Here is a 23,807-nt window from a genome sequence, read left to right on the forward strand (position 1 = left end):
GTCCATTATTTTTTGTAAGTTTAAACGACTGTATTGTATTTTGTAATCTTTATGTTACTACTGTTAATTATAAAGTATATAGTGTAAGTTTGCCGGATCCACAGACACTTTTTAAGACATTTTATTTAAACACAGGGGTGACCATTTCAGCATACAAAAACATAAATCATAAAAATAAATCCTGCCCACTGGGCACATCAATGGGCCCCTTGTGGACTACCAGCAAAAACACATAAATTGGGGTCACCCCTGTACTCGCAATACTTCCTTATGGGGGAATTCCTCAGCCTCTTGGCTTTTCCTCAATGTCTCACTCAGACAGACTCTGTCACTTGGTCACGGGCTCCCTCTGCTCTTTGCAGCACCCCCAGCCCTGCTCATAGAGAACTTTCTAATAGTCTCTCTAGCATTAAATACTTTCCCACAGGACAGCCTTCCTGTGGAAAGTGAGCTCCAGTACATAAGCTGGACTACAGGATCAGAGTACCCTGCTTGCCTGTTCCTTCCAAAATACTCCAGCTTTCAAGATCTGTCCACCAAAGTCTTTAAACAGAGAAATCAAAAGAAAAACACACCTTTTTACCCATTTCCTTGGTCACTCTACCACAATAGTTGTTGGCTACTGCAAGTTTTGGGCATTGGCCCAGGATTGGACTAGACTAAATAATGTTCTAGTAATTTAGGATCAGAGTTTCTTTTTTAAACTTATTGAGAGAGTGTTCCCTGTTGAGGAATTCAGGGATGAAATTCTAGAGGTAATGAGCAGTGACATCAAAAGATTTTAACAAAAGTATGTGGTGGGTTTGGTGTAAAAAAAAACACGACTCTGAGAGGAGTGGAGGGACAGACAGGAATATACAGGAAGATAATACTAATAATAGAAACTCTAAATAGCATGAAACAAAATAAAAGCTTCACTGAAACTTACCTAAATCTATTCTTTCAAACACACACCTGGTTTACAATGTAATTCATAAATCCAAGTTTCTTTCTTTTTTATTTATTTTATTTTATCAGTCAACCATCATTGACAATTAATATATTCTAGAGTCAGTAATGTGAAAACATTCTATTTTATCACACAGTCTAGCTTCAGAGATTACAAAACCATAGAAAATATTATGGAGACACCTGGTGGCAACATGAAAATTAAATGAAACTAACGAAATAACGGTGATGTAATAAATACATTAAGAAATTAAACTCCAAATAAATAATAAAAAAGCACAATCCAATAAAAAGGACAATTATGGATGTATCATGCTGTGAGACTGCTTTTTATTAGCAAGGACTTTGCATCTTGTTAAGAAGGAAACATAGTGAAAAATACTGGGAAACACTGCATGAGTTGCAGTTGCTAAAAAAATGAAGTTTGAGAGAAAATACAACTTTCAGAAGGACAGAGACACAAGGTTGAATTGTCCGGGCCTTGCGGCTCCAATTACGGGGAAGTCCTGACCAAGGAGGAAGCACTTGAGGTAAAACTCAGTTCATGGTAGCCGAAGGGATAAAGAATAGGTGCTGTCAATAATCAGGCAAAATTCAGAGGGCAGGCAGCAAGGAGCACAGGCAGGAGCAAAGCCAAGGGTCAAAAGTCCAGTAAATAGAATTTCAGGAATTATGGAACACCCAGGAACATGATCAAGTTGAACCTATAATCAGGCATTGAACCTGTGACTTCTGCGTTCTTTTATTTAGAATTTTCACACCAGATGCGTCGCAATGACATCACGCTTCTGCGCGCTGACTTCAATTCACCAGGGGCTATATTTCTTTATAAAGTGAATAAAATACCCCCTCGCCTAAAATATAAGGATATTGTGAGTTGCCGAGGCGTTCCATGACCATATAAAAACACAAGGCCCAATGGCAAGTGTTATTAAACAGGTCATGGGACTCCGAGGTGACTTCTAATATCCTCATATTGTGCAACAGGGGTACTTCATCTATTATAATACACACGTTTCAGTGAGTCATGTGACAGAAATGACATCACTAAGCACAGGGCAGCCATCAGAAATCGCAGGGCCCCATACGACAACATTTCCTGGGCCCCCCTGGGCTGCGCCCACCAAAAGCCCCACCTACAGGTCCGCCCTCCCCAGTAAGGTAACTAGAGGGGGCGGGCCCTGGCGCGAGACGTGCAGCTGGGCCCCCCTCCGTATGCTATTTTCTGTGCGGAATCCAGGCACACGTGCTGCCGGGGGGCCCTGAGGGGGTGCGGGCCCTGGCCCAATCGCACCCCCTGCTCCCCTGGTAGCTATGCCACTGGCCCTCCCCACCCCAAAGGTCCACCCCCCACCAAACAGTAAAAAAAAAAACATTGGTGGCTAGGGCTCTCACATGTTAATAAAAAAAATATTGTGGTCAGGGCCCCCTCATTGAAAAAAAAAACATTTGTGGTTTTGTGGACCCCCCCCCTTAAAAAATATTGGTGGCTAGGACCCCACATGGGGAAAAAAATTGGTGGCCAGCCCCCCATGTTATAAGAAAATTGGTGGCCAGGGCCCCCCTTAAACATCCATGTAAAAAAACTTGCCCCCTCCAGAAGTTTAAAAAAAAACTGGTGCCCAGAGCCCCACCACACAACATGGACCACAAAAGGTTAACTGTAGGGAGGCCCTGCCATGTTACACTTTCATTAGTGTGGCCCACCTGCTGTCAGTGAGCTGCCAACTACAGAAGGGAGGAGGGGAGCACAGGTGGCAGCATCTTCTTCCAGTGACAGCATTTTATTCCCTTGTTGGTCACAGAATTTCAAGTCCTGGTAAAGCTGCATGGTGACTGGATGAGCTGGAGGAGAAGTTCAAACCTCAGCTATCCAATCCCTGAGCAGCTCAACATGGACTTAAACTCAGTGACCAATAAGGGGAAGTAATGGACAGAAGATACCTCCCTTTGTGCTCCCGCCCTGACTTCCCGAAGTCAGCAGCTCTCAGAAAGCAGGGGGGCCCGGATAATCAAGAAAGTGCAGTGTGGCCGGGCCCCCCTTACCCTCGGGGCCCCCTACAACTCTCCCCCCCTGATGGCTGCCCTGACTAAGCACCAAACATTTATAAGGATATAATTTACAGGATATTCATGGCTCTTGTGTATTATTTGGATATTAGTATGTTCAGCAATAATTCTAAATTAACAGTAAGAACAAGACTAGAAAGCATATGTTTAAAGTATTTATTTGCACAGCATATGTCAAGTGTGAATTTAACCAGTAAGTGAACATTGAAAGGACAAACAGGAAATGACCCCCCCCCTAAAAAAAACACTTCTTCCACTCAGGATTCAAGTACCTGCCACAATTTCCATATTATAAATAAGTTAAAAATTGCCAAAATGCCCATTTAGTAAATACATTCAACACTCCATATTGCCCATATATACTATATGTCATCAAAAGTGTACATGTAAGATGGAATAAAAATGTGTGATGTTATAGATGTATCTATTCTAAGCAATGTTTTGACTTATCTCCCCCCCCCCTTTTTTTGTATAGATTTGACTTATAAGCATTCATGTTCTACCTATTTCCATCCTGAAGCTGTTTAAGGGGTTGTTCAGCCGTAAGTTAACTTTTAGTATGTTATACAAAAACCAATTATAAGCAACATTTCAATTGGTCTTCATTATTTATAGTTTCTTTATTATTTGCCTTCTTTTTTCACTCTTTCCAGCAATCAAATGGAGTTCACTGACCCCATCTAAAAACAAATACTCAGTAAGGCTACAAATGTAGTTATTGCTACTTTTTATTGTTTATCTTTCTATTTAGGTCCTCTCCTAATCATAATCCAGTCTTATTCAAATCAATGCATGGTTGCTGGGGTAATTTTGAACCATAGCAACCAGATGGCTGAAATTGCAAATTGGAGAGCTGCTGAATAAAAAGCTAAATAAATTAAAAAAAACCCAGATAATAAAAATGAAAACCAATAGCAAATTGTATCAGAATATCACTCTCTACATCAACATAACAAAGTTAACTCAAAGGTGAACAACCCTTTTGATGCTATCTTTTTTTTAAGCTCACTGGTCCTGGCAATGAAAAATCAGTTCCGCTTTGAGGGTTTGATATTATAAAGTGTAAGTGGAAGCAGACCTTTAAAAATGCCATGGGGAAATATGCTGTTCATTTTTTTGCCGCCATTACTTGCTGCTTGAATTTTTCCCATTGACTTCGATGGATTGAGTGAAGTCTGAAGTGGTGTAAAAATAACAGCATCAGATCTGGCATTCCAGTGGTGTAAACAAAACACACTCCTTGATAAATTCACCATTTATTTTGCACAGCTTTTTATACCATTTTACTGGCATTTAATGTTTTACACAGCATGCGAAATAGGCCCCTGTCCTTACCATATAAATCAAGGACTGTACTATGCCGTCATTTTTTTGAGGGGGTGAATAGCACTCCTCCCAAGTAGTGTCCTAGGCAGCTGCCTGTCCCTAGTATTGACCCTGTGTGTACATCCTTGTAAAAGTAAACAACCCCGTTTCTCAAAGGCTATAATATTAATTAATAAAGGCTATTAATATAATAATATTGCTATTTTGGGTTTCACAGTGGCTTTAGATATATTTCAGTTCATTATAAATCCCCAAAAAAATCTCCAAAATGCACGCGATGTTGGCCTTCCACTATTGTAAGCAATCACATGGGAGCCACTTGCTTCCTTCCCCTGCAGCTGCTGAGTGTTCAGTCACATTGCAAGGCACAGTGATATCTATAACTCGATCAGGCACTACCACACTGGCCAATGCCGCTGTTTTTAATGCAATAATGGCCTTTGAAAAATGTCTCATAATTTTGGAGGATTGAAAAATCCAAACCTAATAGGCAAACAACAGGATCTTTGGGTGGCAATTCTGCAACTTTAACACTGTACAACTACATACACTACATTTTGTGTTGAGCAACTATCGTATGATATGATTACACTTCACAAATAAACATACATGGACGTGTAAGCAAATGCAATAGATTTTGGTTCAAGTCTGCATCCAGATTCATGTGGAATCGAGGGGGCCACATATTGGCCATGTCCCCCTCTTTTCCTCCACCGGTGCTGCATCCATGACTTTGCTGTCACATCCTGCGTCTTTACTGTTGCTTGCACCACCATCACATCATTGCTGGCACCACCATCACATCATTGCTGGCACCACCATCAGATCATTGCTGGCATAAAAAGCCGCCCGACCGTCTTTGCTGTCACCATCACCCACCTGGTTGGCTGTTTTCCAGCCAAATTGGGCTACTAATTTAAAGCCCAGGCAGGTTTTGAAAGTACAAACTAGCCAAGGTATGGATTTGGGTTACTCTTTAGTTTGTACTTTGGAAACCAACTACAGTTTTTTCTTGCCCTCATGTGCCAAGCCTGTGTCTGCCAACGCATGTTGGGTAATTTAGTTTTTGTTTAACAATTTGCCAACTGCGAGGTTTAATGTAAGACTACAATACCCAGCATGCAGTGGGACTGACTTGTGTAGAAGTCAGGAGTTACCAGCTTTTGGGCTCCGCCAGTGAGAAACTCGCCTTAGGCGGCAGCACCCCCCTGGTTGCCAGGGGCGGCAAAAATGCTGCTCCTGGTAACTTTAAGACGTGGACCCCCCCAACCCCCTCCGGCGCTGAAAAGGTGAGTGCCGTGGGGAGGGGGGGGGGCAGCAGACCGAAAGCCGCCTCTGGAGGCAAAATGGGGTAGGACATGCCAGAAGGAGGAGAAAAAGTTACATTTCCATCGGATTGGGTGCGTGCCAAGGGGTTTTGTTAAGGATATTACAAATTTACCAGTAAAATTGTAATACCAGTCCCGGCAGGTGTTTTACTGGCTAGGTCGGTAAAATACTGGCCGGGTGGCAACCCTAGCCCCTGGTGATGGCCAAATCTGTCCCATTTTGTTTCATGGGAAAATTAGAGAAAATTTTAAAAATGTATTTTTAAGACTTTTCTTCCACTGCACGTGTGGTATTTTTGGGCTACTGTTGAAGTGCCTCTTGCAGGCCTGGATTTATGGAAAGACACAAAAGCCCGGGCCTAGGGCGGCAAGATTTTATGGGGCGGCATTTTGTCCAAGCACATATTGGTTCAGAAACACTGGGGATGCACAGGAGATAAAATCCTTTAAATTACCCATGCGCCAATCCCCATTGCTCACCTCAGTCCCAATGATGCGCAAATAAAATGGAGGGGACAGAGGTGATGAACATCATCAGGCCTAGGGGTCGCGCCCGCTATGTAAATCCGGCCCTGCCCTCTTGGCTAGATTTGGCCTGGTTTTGTAGTTGAATTTGGCTGGTTTTAACAATTAGACCTGGCAGAAACCATACGGTAGCTGCATCTTTGCGACAGGTGCCGTCAGGGAAGGAGGCCAGTGTATGAGTAGAAACGCTGAAGAAAACCTAGTCTCTGTATTGTGCATATGGTGCTGGAATGCTCGTGTTAAATATCACAGTAATGATTTCTATTTTTAACACACTGCCGCACCGTTTTGAGAACAAACAACCGGGCAACAGCTGATACGAAAACCGAACTTTATAGCAGCGCCCTGATACAATGTCCCTAAGCACTGCAGCCGCACATAGAACTTATCACCAAATTCCGTCACAAGATGTCGCTGTTGTGAAACGATAAAAGCGCGTAAACTGTAGCAGCCAATGAAAGAGTAGACACGTGATCTAGTTATTCTAGATCGGGTAAATTTGAAAGTGACGGGAGGCGGGAGAGGCCGAGTGGAGGCGGTATCCTCTGACTGTATGGCGGCTGTACAGTTGCCAGTCATGGCTGAAGAAGAGCCTCTATTTCCGGCTTTGCAAGAAGAGGATGATTTTTTCCGTATAAACAGCGATCGGTGTTCGGAGGAATTGCAGGATGTTAAACAAGGTAATATGGGAAAGCAGCTGTCGGCGAACTAAAACTGTAGCAAAAAAAATAAAAAAAAAATTGTTTCATATAGTGACGGGAAAAGCAGGAAGCTCCAGTCAATGCCAACTCCTCTGTTACTCCCTTTGTTTGTGAACAGAGAACTAACACCCCGATTCGGCTACACTGGAATATCAGAACTGGGCCAACAATCGGAAGTGCTACTCTGTATCCGGGGGTGGGGTAAGTGTGGTGGTACCAGGGCCTGGCCAGGCCAGCCGGGGACGCACAGGCAACCGGAGACGCGCGTGCGTAACCGCGCGCAACCGAGGACGCACATGCGTAACCGCGCGCAACCGAGGACGCACATGCGTAACCGCGCGCAACCGAGGACGCACGGGCGTAACCGCGCGCAACCGAGGACGCACGGGCGTAACCGTGTGCGGTCGTGCGCAAAGCACTTTGACTTCAGAAAGCGCACCCACTTGCAGGTAACACTTGCCGGACTAGGGGTAGGCTGCATGTGAGGTACTGTCCTGGTACTACTCCATAATGATTTCTACAAAAACTAATTTAATAAATAAATTCATTATTTCCACCATGAACAATTGTACCAAACATTTGTATGCAATATGTGTTAGTAATGTTCATATAATATGCTCTGTATTATGTTCTATGCGCTCAGATGTGATCCATCTCCTGTAATGACAACAGAGGCATCTGCTGGTGAGCCAGTTTACAATTAACTCTCTGCTTGGTGTTGAAATTTAAAGTGGTTGTGAGGGGTTAAAGGGTTTGTTTACCTTTGAATGAACTTTTAGTTTGATGCAGAGAGTGACATTCTGAGATAATTTGCAATTGGCTTTCATTTGTTGTGGTTTTTGAGATATTTAGCTTTATGTTCAGTGGCTCTCTAGTTTGAAAAGTTATCAATCTGGTTGCTAGGGTCCAAATTACCCCAGCAACCTTGCATTGATTTGAGAAGGAGACTAGAATATGAATAGAAGACTACCTAAACAGAAAGATGAGTAGGGTTGCACCGAATCCAGGATTTGGGCAAGATTCGCCCTTTTTCAGTAGGATTCGGATTCGGCTGAACCGAATCCTAATTTGCATATAAAAATTAGTGGTGGAGAGGGAAACCACGTGACTTTTTGTCACAAAACAAGGACGTAAAAAATGTCTTCCCCTTCCCATCCCTAATTTGCATATATTCGTGAAGAATTCAGGGGTTTGACTGAATCCAAAATAGTGGTTACGGTGCATCCCTAAAGATGAGTAATAAAAATGAGCAATAACGATAAATGTGTAGCCTTACAGAGCATTCATATGTGACGGCTGGAAAGAATCAGAGGAAAAAGGTCAAATAATGAAAAGACTATTAAAAATATTTTATGAAGACCAATTGAAAAGTTGCTTAGAATTGGGCATTCTATAATATACTAAAAGTTTACTTAAAGATAAACTTGCCCTTTACCATAGAATCCAGCAAATCGTTTTGAAATCAGAAAATCTATAGTAGAAAGAAAAAGGAGTAATAAAACTGTCGCCATGCTGTCAGTCTGCTTTTTGCTTTGATAGGCCTATCATCCAGCTGCAGGCTAGAAAAAGAGCCAACAGGAAGATGCTAATAACTTAAAAACAATACAAAATAAATAATGTAGACCAACTGTAAATCTGCTTACAATAGATCTGTCTAATAGGGATGTTGTGGGTGATGCCAAAAACCACAGGAACTGCAGGTTGAGTGAGCTCGTGCTGACCAGAGGGTGGAACCTGATTTACTACTGTCCCACTTTTGTGACTGCTGAAACTGCTTGCCGCTTTTATTCATATACTAGACTCCACCAGTAACAACAGTGATGATATGGTTATATAAGTTATTGCCATGAATTGGGACATGGTGGGTTAGGCTAGAATGTTTTTGTTACCTCTGCTTTGCTAATTTCTAAAACATACTAAAATTTACTTGAAAGGTGAACTTCCCCTTTAAGCCATATGATAAGAACTTGTTGCCCATCACAGTTGTGTTCATCCAGAAGTATCCTCGGTTATAAAGTATACAGTGTACTGTAGGCACAGGTTAACATCTCAATAAGTAAGGAGTGTTTCAACCTTCTCTGTTTTATTTAGGATATTTCTTAATCCTTTGCCCTGCTGTTGGATTCCTTTTGCCCCTAGTTGGGGCAGTTGCCAGCATGGACATTCCCATTCAACCTCATGATTTTTTTTGTTTGACAAGAGTTAAAGCCTTCCAAAACAGTATTCCAACTGCACAAGTGGCAATGCATTCAATTATGCTTTTTAGAAATTGTATTTACTAGATAGAAGTTAGTGGATGGGATTTCTAGTTATGTACTGGTTTTATTGAGTTTTGTGGTATCCATGCATGGAAGCACTCCTTATAAAGGAGCAGTAACATAAAAAAAAAAACAAGAATCACAAAGAAACGCAAAAATACAACACAGAAAAACAAGAAACACAAATATTGTTTATATAAATAAGCTGCCGTGTAGCAATGTGGGCTGTCAAAGGAGAAAAGGCTCACTTTGCATAGCAGATAAGCTCTGTAGAACATAATGGTGTTATATTATCCACTATTTAACCTGTGCCTTTTTTCAGATTCAACCATTGCTACACAGCAGCTTGTTTATATGAACTATAGTAGTGTTTCTGGGGCAGATTTGTCAAGGGTCTTATTTTGAAGTAGAAAAAGCTTCGAAATCCGACCATCGAATTGGAATATTTTGAATATTGAAGTCGAATTTTTTTTACATCGAATTTGGCCATTTGCGGTCGAAGTAAAATCGTTCGATCGAACGATGAAATCCTTCGAATCAAACGATTCGAAGGATTTCATCCATCGATCAAACGATTTTTCTTCGACTTCAAAAAACTTAGGAAAATGCTCTAATTTGGCGAAGTATTGAAATCGAATGGTCGAATATTCGAACTATTTGACTTCGAAGTCGTACTATCCTATTCGATGGTCGAAGTATCGAAAAAATTACTTTGAATTTTTTTACTTAGAAAATTCCCTCAAATTCACTTCAACCCAAGATAAATCTGCCCCTACATGATATTTTCATTACTTTAAAACACTTTAATTTTTCGGTGTTACTGTTCTTTTAAAATAAGGAAGAAATTTACCTTTGTGTTTTCATTTCAAAAAAGGACAAAAATGCAGTTGACGGTATACAGGTATATGGGGGCCTCTTATCCAGAATGCTCAGGACCTGGGGTTTTCTGTAATTTGGACCTCCATACTTTGTCTACCAAAGTAAGATTTAAACATGAATTAAACCCAGTAGGATTGTTTTGCCTCCAATGAGGATTATTTATATTTTAGGATGAATTGCATGGTACTGTTGTTACTATTATTACTGAGAAAAATGAAATCCGTTTTAAAATGTAATTATTTGATTAAAATGGAGTCTATGGGAGATGGCCTTCGTGTAATTTGGAGCTTTCTGGATAATGAGTTTCCAAATAACAGAACCCATTCTTGTGATGGCAAATGTATTCTTCTTGCCATCCTCCTGTGTATGTTTGACAGTGGCTATATAGTATATTATCTTCATTATGGAGCCTGGGGACTGTCTCCTCATCAGAGGGAGTGTATGTTAACCCTTTGATGTTGTGCAGGTTGCTTGCCTGCCAAATTATGTTAAAGCACATGGGACTTTCCCCATTGCTGACAGTTGTTTCTGGGAATAATCAGGAGTGCTGCTGTGCCTGCTGCCCTTCCTATTTTAGTCAGTGGGAATTGATCAGTGGCAATTCCTGCAAAAATATTTGTTAAAAATCTAGCGTGCCACAGGCCCCAATATCCCTGAGGGGAATGTGAAGCCATTGCCTGCAAACTATTTAACCTTCAATATTAGAATTAAACTAAATGAATTGTGCTTGGAATTGCATTAACAACATAACTATTCAGTGAAATATACCAACATTTCCACTCATTTCATTTTCACGTATATAAATCTACAATCTTTAATCTAATAACCATTCTAAATCCAGTTTTAATAAGGGCAGCAGTTCTTGTTTAAAATCCATTCTCCTCAAATTAACCGCACTGCGGGGTATTTTAATATTTCGTGTCTATTTATACTCCGTTACATTCCTGACATTTCTATAGCCTGGATGCAAACTGCATATTCATGTACTAGAAGTCAAGGACAAACTTAGCAATAAAATAGAATGGTGAATCTTTCTGTTGTATTAATGTTAGTTCCTCCAGACAAATGTTTCCATTTAAGCCTCTTTATGAAAGGGAAACATTAGTCACTGCCAGTCTGTTCTGCCAAAGTGCTGCGAGTGGATCTGAGCTACACTTGTAATGAATGTTGTCTAAAAATAAATAAAAAAATCAGAAAATAAAAGACCATATGTAATGGCTTCATTTTCTAAGTTTGCATCTGTTTTATGGTTCTGAGGCTGGTGTGTATTAGCAGACTCTATCCCCAGCCATTATAAGTAGTTCTACTGCAAATTTCAAGGCTAATCAAGTTTGTATTGACTGTTATGACAAAAATAAATAGAACAAAGTTGAAAGGCGAATGCAAAGTCTGTTTGGTTGTCTGCCATTCTTACTGCCAAAAAAGTGATGCAATATCTTATCCTTAAACATAAACTTGCACACTCAAGAGTTGACATCTGGGGGGAAATTTACTTAAGGTCGAATATCAAGGGTTAATTAACCCTCGATATTAGTCTGTCGAAGTTAAATCCTTCGAATATAGAAGTCGAAGAATTTAGCACTATTCGTTCAATTGACCGAATAAATCCATCGATCGAACGATTTTTGTTTGACCAAAAAAAGCTAGCAAATTTGGTAGCTTTTAGGTGGCGAACTAGGGGGTTGAAGTTTTTTGTTAAAGAGACAGTACTTCGACTATCGAATGGTCGAATAGTCAAACGATTTTTAGTTCGAATCGTTCGATTCGAAGGTCGAAGTAGCCCATTCGATGGTCGAAGTAGCCAAAAAAACCCATTACAAATTCAAAGTTTTTTTTCCTCTATTACTTCACTCGAGCTAAGTAAATGGGCCCCCTGATGTCTCGATATAAAATGCTTTGTGATCCGAATGTGAAAAGGTAACATTGTTTCGCTTTAGAATTTCACTTGTATTCCTTTATAACTACAGTTGAAATACATTAACCGGATTGGCAGTGTGGATGCACCAGTAACAGGCATGCAGTTAATTATTACTGCTCTACATGAGCATTCTTTTAATATGGTTGATATCGTAGGGCTGAACATGAAAAGAGCATGAAAAGTTACAGGTTGTGGAGAGTGAGATACTGAAGAGTAACTTGATTGTTTCTTAAACAATACGATTATTTCTTAAACGAGAATTGATTGTATTTAGAAATGGTCTCATTTCAGTGAGATGAAGCTTATATTACCCTTTAAAGGGGTTGTTCACCTTCCAAACACATTTTTTTTCAGTTTAGTTGTTTTCAGATTGTTCCCCAGAAATAAAGACTTTTTTTTCAATTACTTTCCATTATTTATTTTTTTACTGTTTTTCCAAAATCTAAGTTTAAAGTTGAATGTGCCTGTCTCTGGTGTTTTAGTCTGGCAGCTCAGTTATTCAGATGCAGATTCTAAACTGTTACAATTTTGCAAAATTTAGTTGATACATTCCTCAGCAGCATCTCTGGAGTATTATTAACCATTGTATCCATTCTAACAGCTGCCTTTACTGAAACCCAGAGATTCTGCTCAGCAGGGACAAAGATTAGAAATGTATCAATTTAGAACAGTCTACAGGGTCGGCGACCCCCTCCCAGAGCTGCTTTAGAAGGTGAAAAATTACACTCTACGCTTCAATATTGGAAAAACGGTGACACATAGAAAATAGAAAGTAATTGAAAAAAGTCGTTATTTCTGGTGATCTAACTGAAAACAACTAGTTGTTTGAAGGTGAACAACCCCTTTAAACAGAGTCTGTATTCTGATGATATCCAAATATATTTAACAATGCCTTTATTAAGAGCTGAAAATGAAATCTTGTAACAGCCTCCTAGAAATCTTCAGCAGGATGAATTGTCATCTCAAACTCAACAAAAACAGAACTGGAAACCTGTACCTAATCCCCCCTTTATTATCCCCCCCTTTTCATTGTCTTGCAATATTAACACCACTGTAAAAAAAAACTCACTATTGCCAAAATCCATCCCTTTCTTTCACAAGCAACAGCTAAGACACTCGTGCTCTTATTCTATCCTGCCTAGATTACTGTAGCCTGCTTCCAATTGCCCAAAACTCTCCCCGCTACAGTTTATTAAATACTGCTGCAGGAATCCTCAATAGTGGCCTGACTAGTGATTGCACCAATGGGACTAGTGTGATTTTAGCAGCGTGGGGTATTTTCAAGCGTTTTGCTGTCTGCCATCTTGAAATTGTATGGGTGGCAAAATACTGGGGCTACCCTAACCCTTTCTACCTCTGCTTTTGCTTAAATTCTACTGCTTAAAAAGAAAAGAAAAAAAGGCGTTAAGCACTGTACATTAGTCTTTACAATTTCAAACATTAGTGCCTGGCCTATGATCAGATATCTTCTCAATGAACCTTTTCAAATATATTTAGAACCTTTTAAAAACATTGTAGAGGTGCACATGGTGACTCTGCTATACATTGCTTGAGCTGGCGGCCTCTTGAGCTATATATGCTCCCAAAATATTTCCCTCCATGATCAATATCTGGTGCTGTTTCAGAAATATGTTTGACAGGGTGGAAGATTATCTTTGATGAGGACCTCCTTGGCTATGTATGTGTGGCCCTCTGTCTGAGCCTAGTGGTCAAATATGGCAAGCGTTTTACGTATGCTGGTGACACAGAGGGACTATTCTCCAGGGTATTATGAATGGAATTATAAATTGCCACGTCCATGGGGTCTGACTATGCTGCATTTTTCAGAAATCTAATGCTAGCTGAAACAGTTCCAGGGGTGCACAAGATGGCTGGCCATTCTGTATTCATGGGGCACAATTTTAGAGTGCAGAGACCTGCTGCAGTTCAGCTTTCATGTGCACAAAAAACATTTTATGTTTTGCACTTTTTACTCTGCCCTGCACTTTGTAAATGACCTCTGCTTTGTTGTCTTATGGCACACTATGTGTCTGCTTTGATATAGTCCATGCTAAAAGTTATTTTTATAGATAAAGAGCTATATTTGAATTTAAAGTGCATGGACTGCACTGCACTAAGGTTTACCCTTCAAGTACTGTATATCCAGAATGAGTTTACTCAAGGACAGTTCTCTCTTATTTTTGTTTTATGATTGCCTTGTTCATTACTCTTCTGTACAAAAATCCTTTACCCAAGAGTATATAAATAGAAGTTTTAAAACCAATAAAACCTATCAAAGCCAATAAATACAAACAATAGTGCAGCTTGACTCAAAATAAAACATGTAAAGGGTTCTTCAGATGTATAAAAAACATAATCCCTGTAAATAGTTTGGGTAATAGCAGAATCGTAATCTTGATCAGTATAGAATATAATGCATACATTTTGTTTTTTTTTTCCCCTTAACTTTAAAGGAACCATAATAGTAATACCATATGGATTAATATCATGACAATGAACCCCTTTTGTTCTGTGGGATTGCACTTTATTGGTAGTTTTAAGGAATTTATTATATTGTCCCATGGAGCTGTACTGAGACTTTCCTGTAAATGGAGACCTGAAGGTCAAGTGGTAAATTATAGAAATCTTATTTTTTTATTATGCGCAGATGGAAGATTAAGCTCACTTTATTGTTCTTTATAGCTAGCAATGTAGGGTTTGCTGTATTTTTGGAATATTTAATGCCCACTAACATTGTGAATGGAGAAATTTATGCCAGCATCTTTTTTTATTCTTTTTTTTTAATTACATAGTCAATAATCAATAGTTTCTGTTATTTCTTGCACTAAAACAGCTTCTTGTTGATATTTAAATCACTTCCTGATTCTGCAGAGAAGAGGAGGAGCGAATAATCCCTGTGCATAATGAATTGCAATTCATTTCAAAGTCTTATGGTAGTTATCCCCAACCAGTGGCTCACAAGAAACCTGTTGCTCAGCAACCCCCTTGGATGTTGCTCTCAGTGGCCACAGAGCGGGTGCTCATTTTTGAATCCAGGCTTGGAGGCAAGTTTTGGTTGCATAAAAACCAGATGTACTGCGAAATAGAGCCGCTGTAGGCTGCCAGTCCTCGTAGGGACTACCAATAACCAATCACAGCCCTTATTTGGGGACGTTTGTCATGCTTGTGTTGCTTCCAAACTCTTTACATTTGAATGTTGCTCACATAAAAAAAAAAAAAAAAAAGGTTGGGGACCCCTGCCTAAGGACAATGGCGGATATCTGAAACTTTTGAAAAATGTTTCTCTAAAATATGGGAGAATCATTACTTTACTCAGAAACCAAAGTTGGTATTTTAACCCTAAATCTACAACCTCATCTTTTTTATGCTTGTCCTGTTCTTTCAGTCCTTGCTTGAACAGTTCACCTCCATAATATTCTGTTTCATCTCCTGTTTCTTTAAGAAAGAAGTTTCTACCTTTTGGACCATTAACAACAGGCTGTAAGTTGAAATAGAGATATACAACTGGGATTTCCAACGACAATTAAGTGTTCAACTAGTTAGGCAAAACTCAGTAATGGTTATTAATTACTGGGGATGGAAAATGACACGGGTTAAAAAAAAAAATCTTTGTATGTATGTAGGTCATTTAATTTTTTTTTTAACCTAAACTGTAAATAAACCCACCAAAAGACCTGATAACCTTGTTGCTGAATAACAGAACAAAAAAATACACTCCTAATGCATAGAACTGTTTGGGGGTGCAAAGTAAGAGAAAAGGGGCCACATGTGCTGTCACCTGCACCCCACAACATCATTTTGACGTTCCTCATTCAGTGCTTTCTCAAAAACTGGAACAAGCCAGGGCAATTTTGTTAGCTCTGTTACAGACCATGTCCCATTTAGCTAAAATAATCATTTACATTTTAACTTTTCTCACATTAAGTCAAACACGCAAACTATATTCAAATCATGGTTGAAATTTAAGTCAATGTAATGACTGCAATTAATTGATCTTAAATAACACTATCTAGTCAGCATGGCATTTGCCATGCTGAGGTTTTTGTGGATTCCGTAAGTGAATATCATTTCCCTTCTTTGAACTTCTGTAGAATGAATTTGAATAATGGGCAATTAGTGAAGTAATAATATTGATGTAACCATAAACTGCATCGCTAATGAACTTGCAGCTGACCACAGAGTGGATGGAGTTATTTTATGTTCTGAAACGCTTTCTTTTTCTTCCTCTAGTCTTGTTCCAGGAGGAGGGTGACAGCGGGAGTGATTATGGCAGCTTTAAGAGGTTGGGAAAAGTCTTACCTCGTACTGTTCCTGCTGGAAACATGCTATTTCCAGACCTATTCCAAACCAACAACCTCCTTTTCTATGAAAGATTTGAGACTTACAAAGACTATATGCTTGGTAAGAACATTATCATATTGGATTTTTGTTTTTTATATTGGGTCCTGTTTTATATTACTATTTTTATAATATTATTTCTCTTATTGCTATTTGAATAAAGAGGTTCTTTTTAGTTGGTCTCCATGGTCATCCCTTGCTGTTGGGTGAGTGGGTGCAACTGTATTTACTGTATAATTGCAGTATGAAAAAAGTTATGTTTTATATAACATATTCAAATTGAGACAAGCAAATTGACAAAAGGCAAGAAATAACAATATTTTAAAATAAATATACTGTACAGTCTTCTCTCCCAGGGCGTTTCTGGCAGGCGCATCACCTGGCACTTTTTTGCAGCAGCCCAGCTCGTCTCCCACCCACACCTCACTCACAATAAAATAACCTAAGAGAAGCCACTAAAACACGGTATATTACTGAAGCATGCAAAGTCCTACAGGCTTGTAAAATCAGTTCCTCCTTGCATGCTATGGAGGAAACTGATAGGTTTGCTTTATTTATTTATATATTTTTTTCTTGGGGAGTAGACTGCTGTATAGCCAACTATAAATAGTCCATAAGTAATTTACTTATCCCCAGGTGGAAGTGCAAGAATGCAATCACATAGCACTCATGTTGAAGGATGAGTAGAAAAAAATACTTCAGACCAAATAAAGTTGGCCTTAAAACACAGACTTTAGTATAGTCTTTCTCTACAATCCACAGAATGAACTGTCAAATATTGCTTGTTTTTCCTTAAAGGGATACTGTCATGGGGGAAAAAAAATTTCAAAATGAATCAGTTAATAGTGCTGCTTCAGCAGAATTCTGCACTGAAATCAATTTCTCAAAAGAGCAAACAGATTTTTTTATATTCAGTTTTGAAATCTGACATGGGGCTAGACATATTGTCAATTTCTCAGATGCCCCAAGTCATGTGACTTGTGCTCTGATAAACTTCAATCACTCTTTACTGTACTGCAAGTTGGAGTGATATCACCCCCTCCCTTCCCCACCAGCAGCCAAACAAAAGAACAATGGGAAGGTAAACAGATAGCAGCTCCCTAACGCAAGATAACAGCTGCCTGGTAGATCTAAGAACAACACTCAATAGTAAAAACCCTGAGTCACATTCAGTTACATTGAGAAGGAAAAACAGCAGCCTGCCAGAAAGCATTTCTCTCCTGAAGTGCAGGCACAAGTCACATGACCTGGGGCAGCTGGAAAATTGACAAAATGTCTAGCCTCGTGTCAGATTTCAAAATTGAATATAAAAAAAATCTGTGTGCTCTTTTGAAAAATGGATTTCAGTTCAGAATTCTGCTGGAGCAGAACTATTAACTGATGCCTTTTGAAAAAAACAAGTTTTCCCATGACAGTATTTAATTTTAGTGGCTGGGAAACGCACAATTGATATACCTGCTGTTGCTTTATTTGGAATGCCGCACACTTAGATCATCTTCATTACATGTTCATTGCAAAGTTATAAAAATAAATGACAACTTTTGTTACGTTTACAGGCTTTTTGGCACATCAAAAGCACTGAACATTTTTTTTTTTTACCTTCCAGCCACTTGTTCCCCAAACTTCTTTTTCTATTTGACAGGCTTGTTTGAAGAAAAATGATGAAGGCTCATCTTACATTGTTCATAGTTACTCATTTGGGAAGGTGCTTTTCATTTCCAATTCCTGCAGTGGGAATCCATTGTACATCCCAGTGCTAAGAACGTGCGTCTGTTGTCCAAATGGTGTTCAGATAATAGATGTACATCAAATGCTGAAAAGTAAATGCCTGAAAGCATTTTAATACAGTAAAAGTAGATCTGCAAGGCTGTAGAATAGAGTGCAGTGGGAAAGTAGTTTCAGACAAAATGTTCCTGCCTCTGCAAATGTTTCCTAACTGTTTGAACAGCAGCTGCTTGAAGCAGCATGTTTAGCCTGAAGCTACGTAAGTGTCAGATCAGACAAATTGTACTTAACAAATGTGAGCGTAAGTAAAACAATACATTGGGCAAATGTAGTGCGTTTCTTCTCTTACTTTTATACTAAATTTTCATATATTATCCAGAATTTTGTATAGCTTTTTTTAGTGAAGTGTGTGGCTTTTGGCATGCAACAAAGATGGTCAAGATGCCATTAACTTAAACATTCTTATTTCATAAAAAGCAGAAGAGAGGGGTAGGACCACTGACACTTTGGGGCACTTTATCAACGATCGAAATTCAAGTTCGTGGGAGTTATTTAAAACTCCCATTAATTTGAAATTTGAGCAACTGCAATTTAACAAAGTCGAAATTTTAAAACTCGGGTGAATGGAATGGACCCGCAAATTCGATTTTCAGGAAGGCAGCAAACGTCTCCAAATTGTTTCTCCAAAACAGGATGTCTCCATAGGCTAAAACAGCAATTCGGCAGGTTTAAGGAGGTAGTCTAATTCGAATTCTTAAAGGGTGAGTGTATGATAAACTTCGAAAATCGAATTCAAATATTTTAAAAACTCAAATTGAATTTTAACTATTCCCTAGTCGAATTTCACAAACAAAAACTCGAATTCTAAATTTTAATTTTCACTTCAACCCTTGATAAATATGCCCCTTTCTGTTCTGTTGTATTGTGTACCCAGCCACACACACTTTTTTTTGACAGAGCCAGTATTCTTGTTCCATACAGCTTTATCCTTAAAACTGATACTTTAGCTATAATACTGGAGATTCACCACAAAGTATCCTGAGATATTGCACAGTCTTGCTGTTAATTGTTGGAATAGTCATTCATTCATACACAGTGACACTCTGATAAAATCACAAGGTGTTTGTATTTCTCATAGGATATTTTGCCTTTGTTTCTGTACCTTTAGGGTAAGGCCAGACGAGGAGATTCGGGGAGATTTTGTCGCCTGGCGACTTATCGCCACGTCCTCAGCGTCTTTTCCCCATAGGCTACAGCGCAAAATCCCATATTGAAAACGCATCGCCGCGTGTGCATTAGCGCAGGCGATTTTGCGCTGTAGCCTATGGGGAAAAGACGCTGAGGCCGTTCGGGGAGATAGTCGCGCAAAAGACGTGGCGATAAGTCGCCAGGCGACAAAATCTCCCCGAATCTCCTGGTCTGGCCTTACCCTTAAGGACTATATAGTTAATTTGATTTTGACAATTCTCTCTAAAGCTTGGACATCGCTGCTGGAGTCCTGCTATGGTTGTTTCGAATGCCACTGCCATCTTTGTACAGCTCAGCAATGGCTTGTGGTCCAGAACAGCTCAAATGTGCATTTGGGAATTTAAAGGGGGTTTTCACCTAAAGTATGTTGTAGAGAGTGCTATTCTGAGAAATTTGCAATTGGTTTTAATTTTTATTATTTTTGGTTTATTAGTTCGTTTTTTTTTTAATTCAGCAGCTCTCCAGTTTGCAATTTCAGCAATCTAGTTGCTAGGGTCCAAATAACCTTAGCAACCATGCATTGATTTGAATAAGAAACAGGCACTGTGCCTATGATTATGTATCTCTAGATACAAAACATTTCATTTTAACCTATTGAATAAAGATTGAAATTTTATCCAACCTGGTGTGTCGCAGGAGTGCGTGCCTATTCTTCCTTTTGCCAATTAAAAGGTTGCTGAAAATTAGCCATTCTATAACATACCAAAAGTTAACTTAAAAGTGAACTAGCCCTTTAATGGTCTCTGCATTTCAAGGAGGTTCTTTTTGGACTGTGTAACTGAGGACTGCAGGTTTTCACTGAACCTGACTTGCAAAGGTGGGGGCACCATCGGGTACAGCAGGACTCCATCAGAGAATTACAAGCTTCAGGAAAAGCCTGCAGTCAAATCATCCTAGTGATTTATGTCAAGGAGTGCTGCCCTATATAAGCAATAGGTACTGGTATGGGGCCTGCTATCTAGAATGCTAAGGACCCAGGGTTTTCCAGATAATGGATCTTTCTGTATTTTGGATCGTCCTACCTTAAAAAGAGATACTGACGCCAGACATTAAACCTTTTTTTTTTTTTTTTTTTTTACATCTATCATAATATTGTCTTTGCATGCTATCTGTAATTTTGCCATACAAGTTTTTACAGATGCTTTTACATTACCCATCTTATCCCCCATGTTCCTCTTTAAGGGTGCTGCCATATTTGAGCTTCAGCAGTCTGTTAGCATTAGAAACTAACTGACATGTTAAGAAGGCACAGTCAGGTTGGCAAAACAGTCAGGTTTAGGAACTTGAAGTAACAATTATTTACAAAAGCAGCTCTATCAGTGAAAAACAAGAGCTATAGGTAACTTTTTATGTACAATAATATTTTGAATAATAATTTTTTAGTGTCTGTATCACTTTAAGTCTACTAGAAAATCATAAAATAAACCCCATAGACTGGTTTTGCTTCCAAAAAAGATTAATAATATCTTAGTTTTGATCAAGTACAAGTTTCTATGTTATTATTACAGAGAAAAAGGAAATATATTTTAAAAGCTTGGATTATTTGGATAAAATGGAGTCTATGGGAGACGTCCATCCTGTAATTCGGAGCTTTCTGGATAATAGGTTTCCGGATAACCGATCCCACCTGCAATACCAATTTTACTTTTCTTGACCTTTAAGTAGATGCAATTATTACACATTCTCTTTTTTATGAGTTCATAAACTACATTAGTACAGAAGATAAAAAAATTCCGATGCTCTTTCATTAAGTGCAATATATTTGTAGAATTAAAGGGTTTCTTTTTTTAAGAGCACACACGGCATGCAATTTCTAACATTTTATCCCCCCCCCAAATCATACAATTCCAACATTATTCATTTGCAGAGGCATTTCATTTGCTAGGACCTAAACTCATCAGATAATCCTCTATTTAATATAGTAGGACTGAGAAACAGTCAAGTGTTTATTGTGATTTGAAACATTTAGCCCAGATCATGGTTTCCGTGGTTTAAGCTGTAAATGGATATAATGAGACAGGGCTGTAAAAGCACGATGACATCTGGCATACACACACACACACACATTCCTTTTTCAACAGAAGCTGCAGTATTAGTGGTAAAATTAGACTAACTAGTCTGATCCTGTAAAAATGCAAATTCAGAATATGATGAATACATTTCAGTTTTGAAGTGTTCTTTAAACAGCTTACATAAGGTTTTCTTTTCTTCAAGGTGACTGTAAACCCTCTGAGGTGAAAGAATTCATAGCAGAGTACTTGGAAAAGGCCCTCGAACCATCTGGCTGGAAGGCAATTTGGCACACTGATGTCTTTGATGTTCTTGTAGAGGTATATTTTATACAAATTTACAAGTTTACTGGGGTGACATGAGCACCACCTAACTGATATAGATATATGGAGGAGCACTCACCAAACAAAAACACAGCATGCCCGGGTGCAGGTAAAATGTGTACAAAATAGCAAAAAGATACCACACTCCACAGGCTCAATTAGAGTAACTGATTTTAATAGACAAAAGAAATTCCAACGTTTCCATCACATCATAGTGATCTTCCTCAGGGAAAAAAACTAACGAGTATAAGCAGTGCAGACCCTTAAGAACCCTCCCCCTGTGCAAAACATGGCACCAAAAACAGGAATCCAATTAATTACCATAGAAACCCAAATTGGGAGTAAAAAACGAAAGGAAACCAGCCTAACAAAAGGATTAAAGCAAGCGATAACTGTAAGCGGCAAGTTATGGAAAAGTGATTAAAATCAAGCTGCTGTTGTTGGATTATTCATAGCATAATACAAAGGAACAAAGTAATTAATGCAGTTCCTTGGGGATAACCAAAGATCTAAGTGAGGCATATAGGATTAACTAGATATTGCATAGCAGGTTGAGGATTGTTGCTCAGGCACTGGGTCCAAAAATGTCAAAAATTAATAAACAAGTAAGGCAGAAGGGTCTTATCCTGAACCAAAACTGAGTGCAGTCTCAAAAGTGCTAAACAATCAAAAATGCCCAGAGTGGACTGCACCGCCCGAATGTTAAAGTGACAGAACTGTGCAAGGCTCTGAGATTAGTGGCCCCTTATCACATATAGCAAAAGACAGTGCAAGAAAAACATATCAGGGGATGAAGTAACAAACAAGTTAGCCACTAGGGGTCAAGTTCCTAAACCCAACAAAAGGGATTGGTTGAATTATAGGAACCCCCATAGCAGGCAATGTTCTAGCAGAAGGAGGTCCCACAAGGTCAGAGGGAGGCGATTGTAAATTTGATAAAGGTCCGCACTTTGGACATACCTGGTTTAATGTGACTTCTGTTTCTGAAGGTCCATGCTGATCTTCCGTCTCTTGTCTTGAGTGTGTGACCGCGGTAAGGACCATGATGAATCATCTTGATGCGGCTCGGTCTTGCTTTCACTCCTGGGACGTCTATACAGGCCTCACACCTGCTGGTGGCTTCCTGAGGGTGCGACAGCAGTAAACTAACCGTTAGCTTACCGCGGTCGCACTCTCAAGAAAGTGACAGGCAAAGCAGGAAGACCGAGCCTCAGCAAGCAGAATGAAGAGCTGCATGAGGCTCCGGAGCTGTGGGTTGCCTACCCCTGATCTAGGTGATTGGCTTGGGTTTATAGAAGAATATTGCCAGCACTTGGTCTAACCTACACTGTAACACTGTCCATCTGCTAGAAACACCTTTCTCTCAGGCATAGAATCCAATCCAAAAGAGTTTAGATGGTACAGAACCCAGATGGGCACTCAGTACACCCTTCATTCCCAGCAAGTATACCAGCAGTCTGTACACAGTCTTTTGATGTCCTCCTTTTAGATCTGATTCATGACCTGAAGTCTATTGAGGCATCCTGTTACAAAATACAGAGAAAGGTGATGCACATGGGGTACTCTTAATCCCATATATTTGCATCATTTGTCTCTGTATTTTGGAACACAATCTATAACAATACCTAAATAAACAGGCAGGGGGACAGCATTTCTATGAATGCTCCTGGGACAACTCTTAGGAAAGCTAGGTTAATCACAGGTTGCCATAGGCTGCAACTTGGATTAAGTGGCTTTTTTCACTTTTTATAAAAATCAGAACATTGGAAGTTCTAGTCTGTCACATCCATAACAATTTCACCTATCCAGCAAATTGCTTTTATGGCATTTTCCTCTATGTAATAACATCTGAAATGTCTAAGATTGCTATCATTATATAAACATTTTCATTTGAAAAGAAATGGAAATTTAAAATGTTTTCAGACATAATATATATCTGCATAAAGTTTTTATAAACTGTCTTGATGTCTGCACGATCACAGGTAACCGATGTAGAATTTTCCAGCCTTAATGCCATAGTGCGGCTGTGTGAGCCTTTCCTGTGTGAGTCTCGTGTCAGTAGCATCACTCATGAAAGTATCAATGACCTGCTGGAAGTGAAGGATCAGAGGGTACCTTTGCAGGAACTCCGTGTTGTTTTTGATGAATCTGGATTATATGACCAGACAGCACTAACTATTGAGCATGTCAGGTGAGTTACTTAGCAGTGT

General features: G+C 39.3%; 1 protein-coding gene across 2 annotated transcripts in view; it reads left to right on the forward strand.

Annotated features, from left to right (window-relative positions):
• Nucleotides 1–6,665: 6,665 nt before the first annotated feature.
• shcbp1.L (SHC SH2-domain binding protein 1 L homeolog) overlaps nucleotides 6,666–23,807 on the forward strand; it is a 36,603-nt gene continuing 19,461 nt past the window's right edge. The window contains 4 exon segments of one of the 2 annotated variants that reach the window (NM_001094527.1): nucleotides 6,666–6,877; nucleotides 16,184–16,354; nucleotides 21,479–21,594; nucleotides 23,580–23,788. In NM_001094527.1, coding sequence (NP_001087996.1) covers nucleotides 6,775–6,877; nucleotides 16,184–16,354; nucleotides 21,479–21,594; nucleotides 23,580–23,788 — 599 coding nt within the window. In that variant the 5' untranslated portion in view covers nucleotides 6,666–6,774. 2 annotated transcript variants of the gene reach the window in all.

Source organism: Xenopus laevis, chromosome 4L (assembly GCF_017654675.1).
Source record: "Xenopus laevis strain J_2021 chromosome 4L, Xenopus_laevis_v10.1, whole genome shotgun sequence".
NCBI lineage: Eukaryota > Metazoa > Chordata > Amphibia > Anura > Pipidae > Xenopus > Xenopus laevis.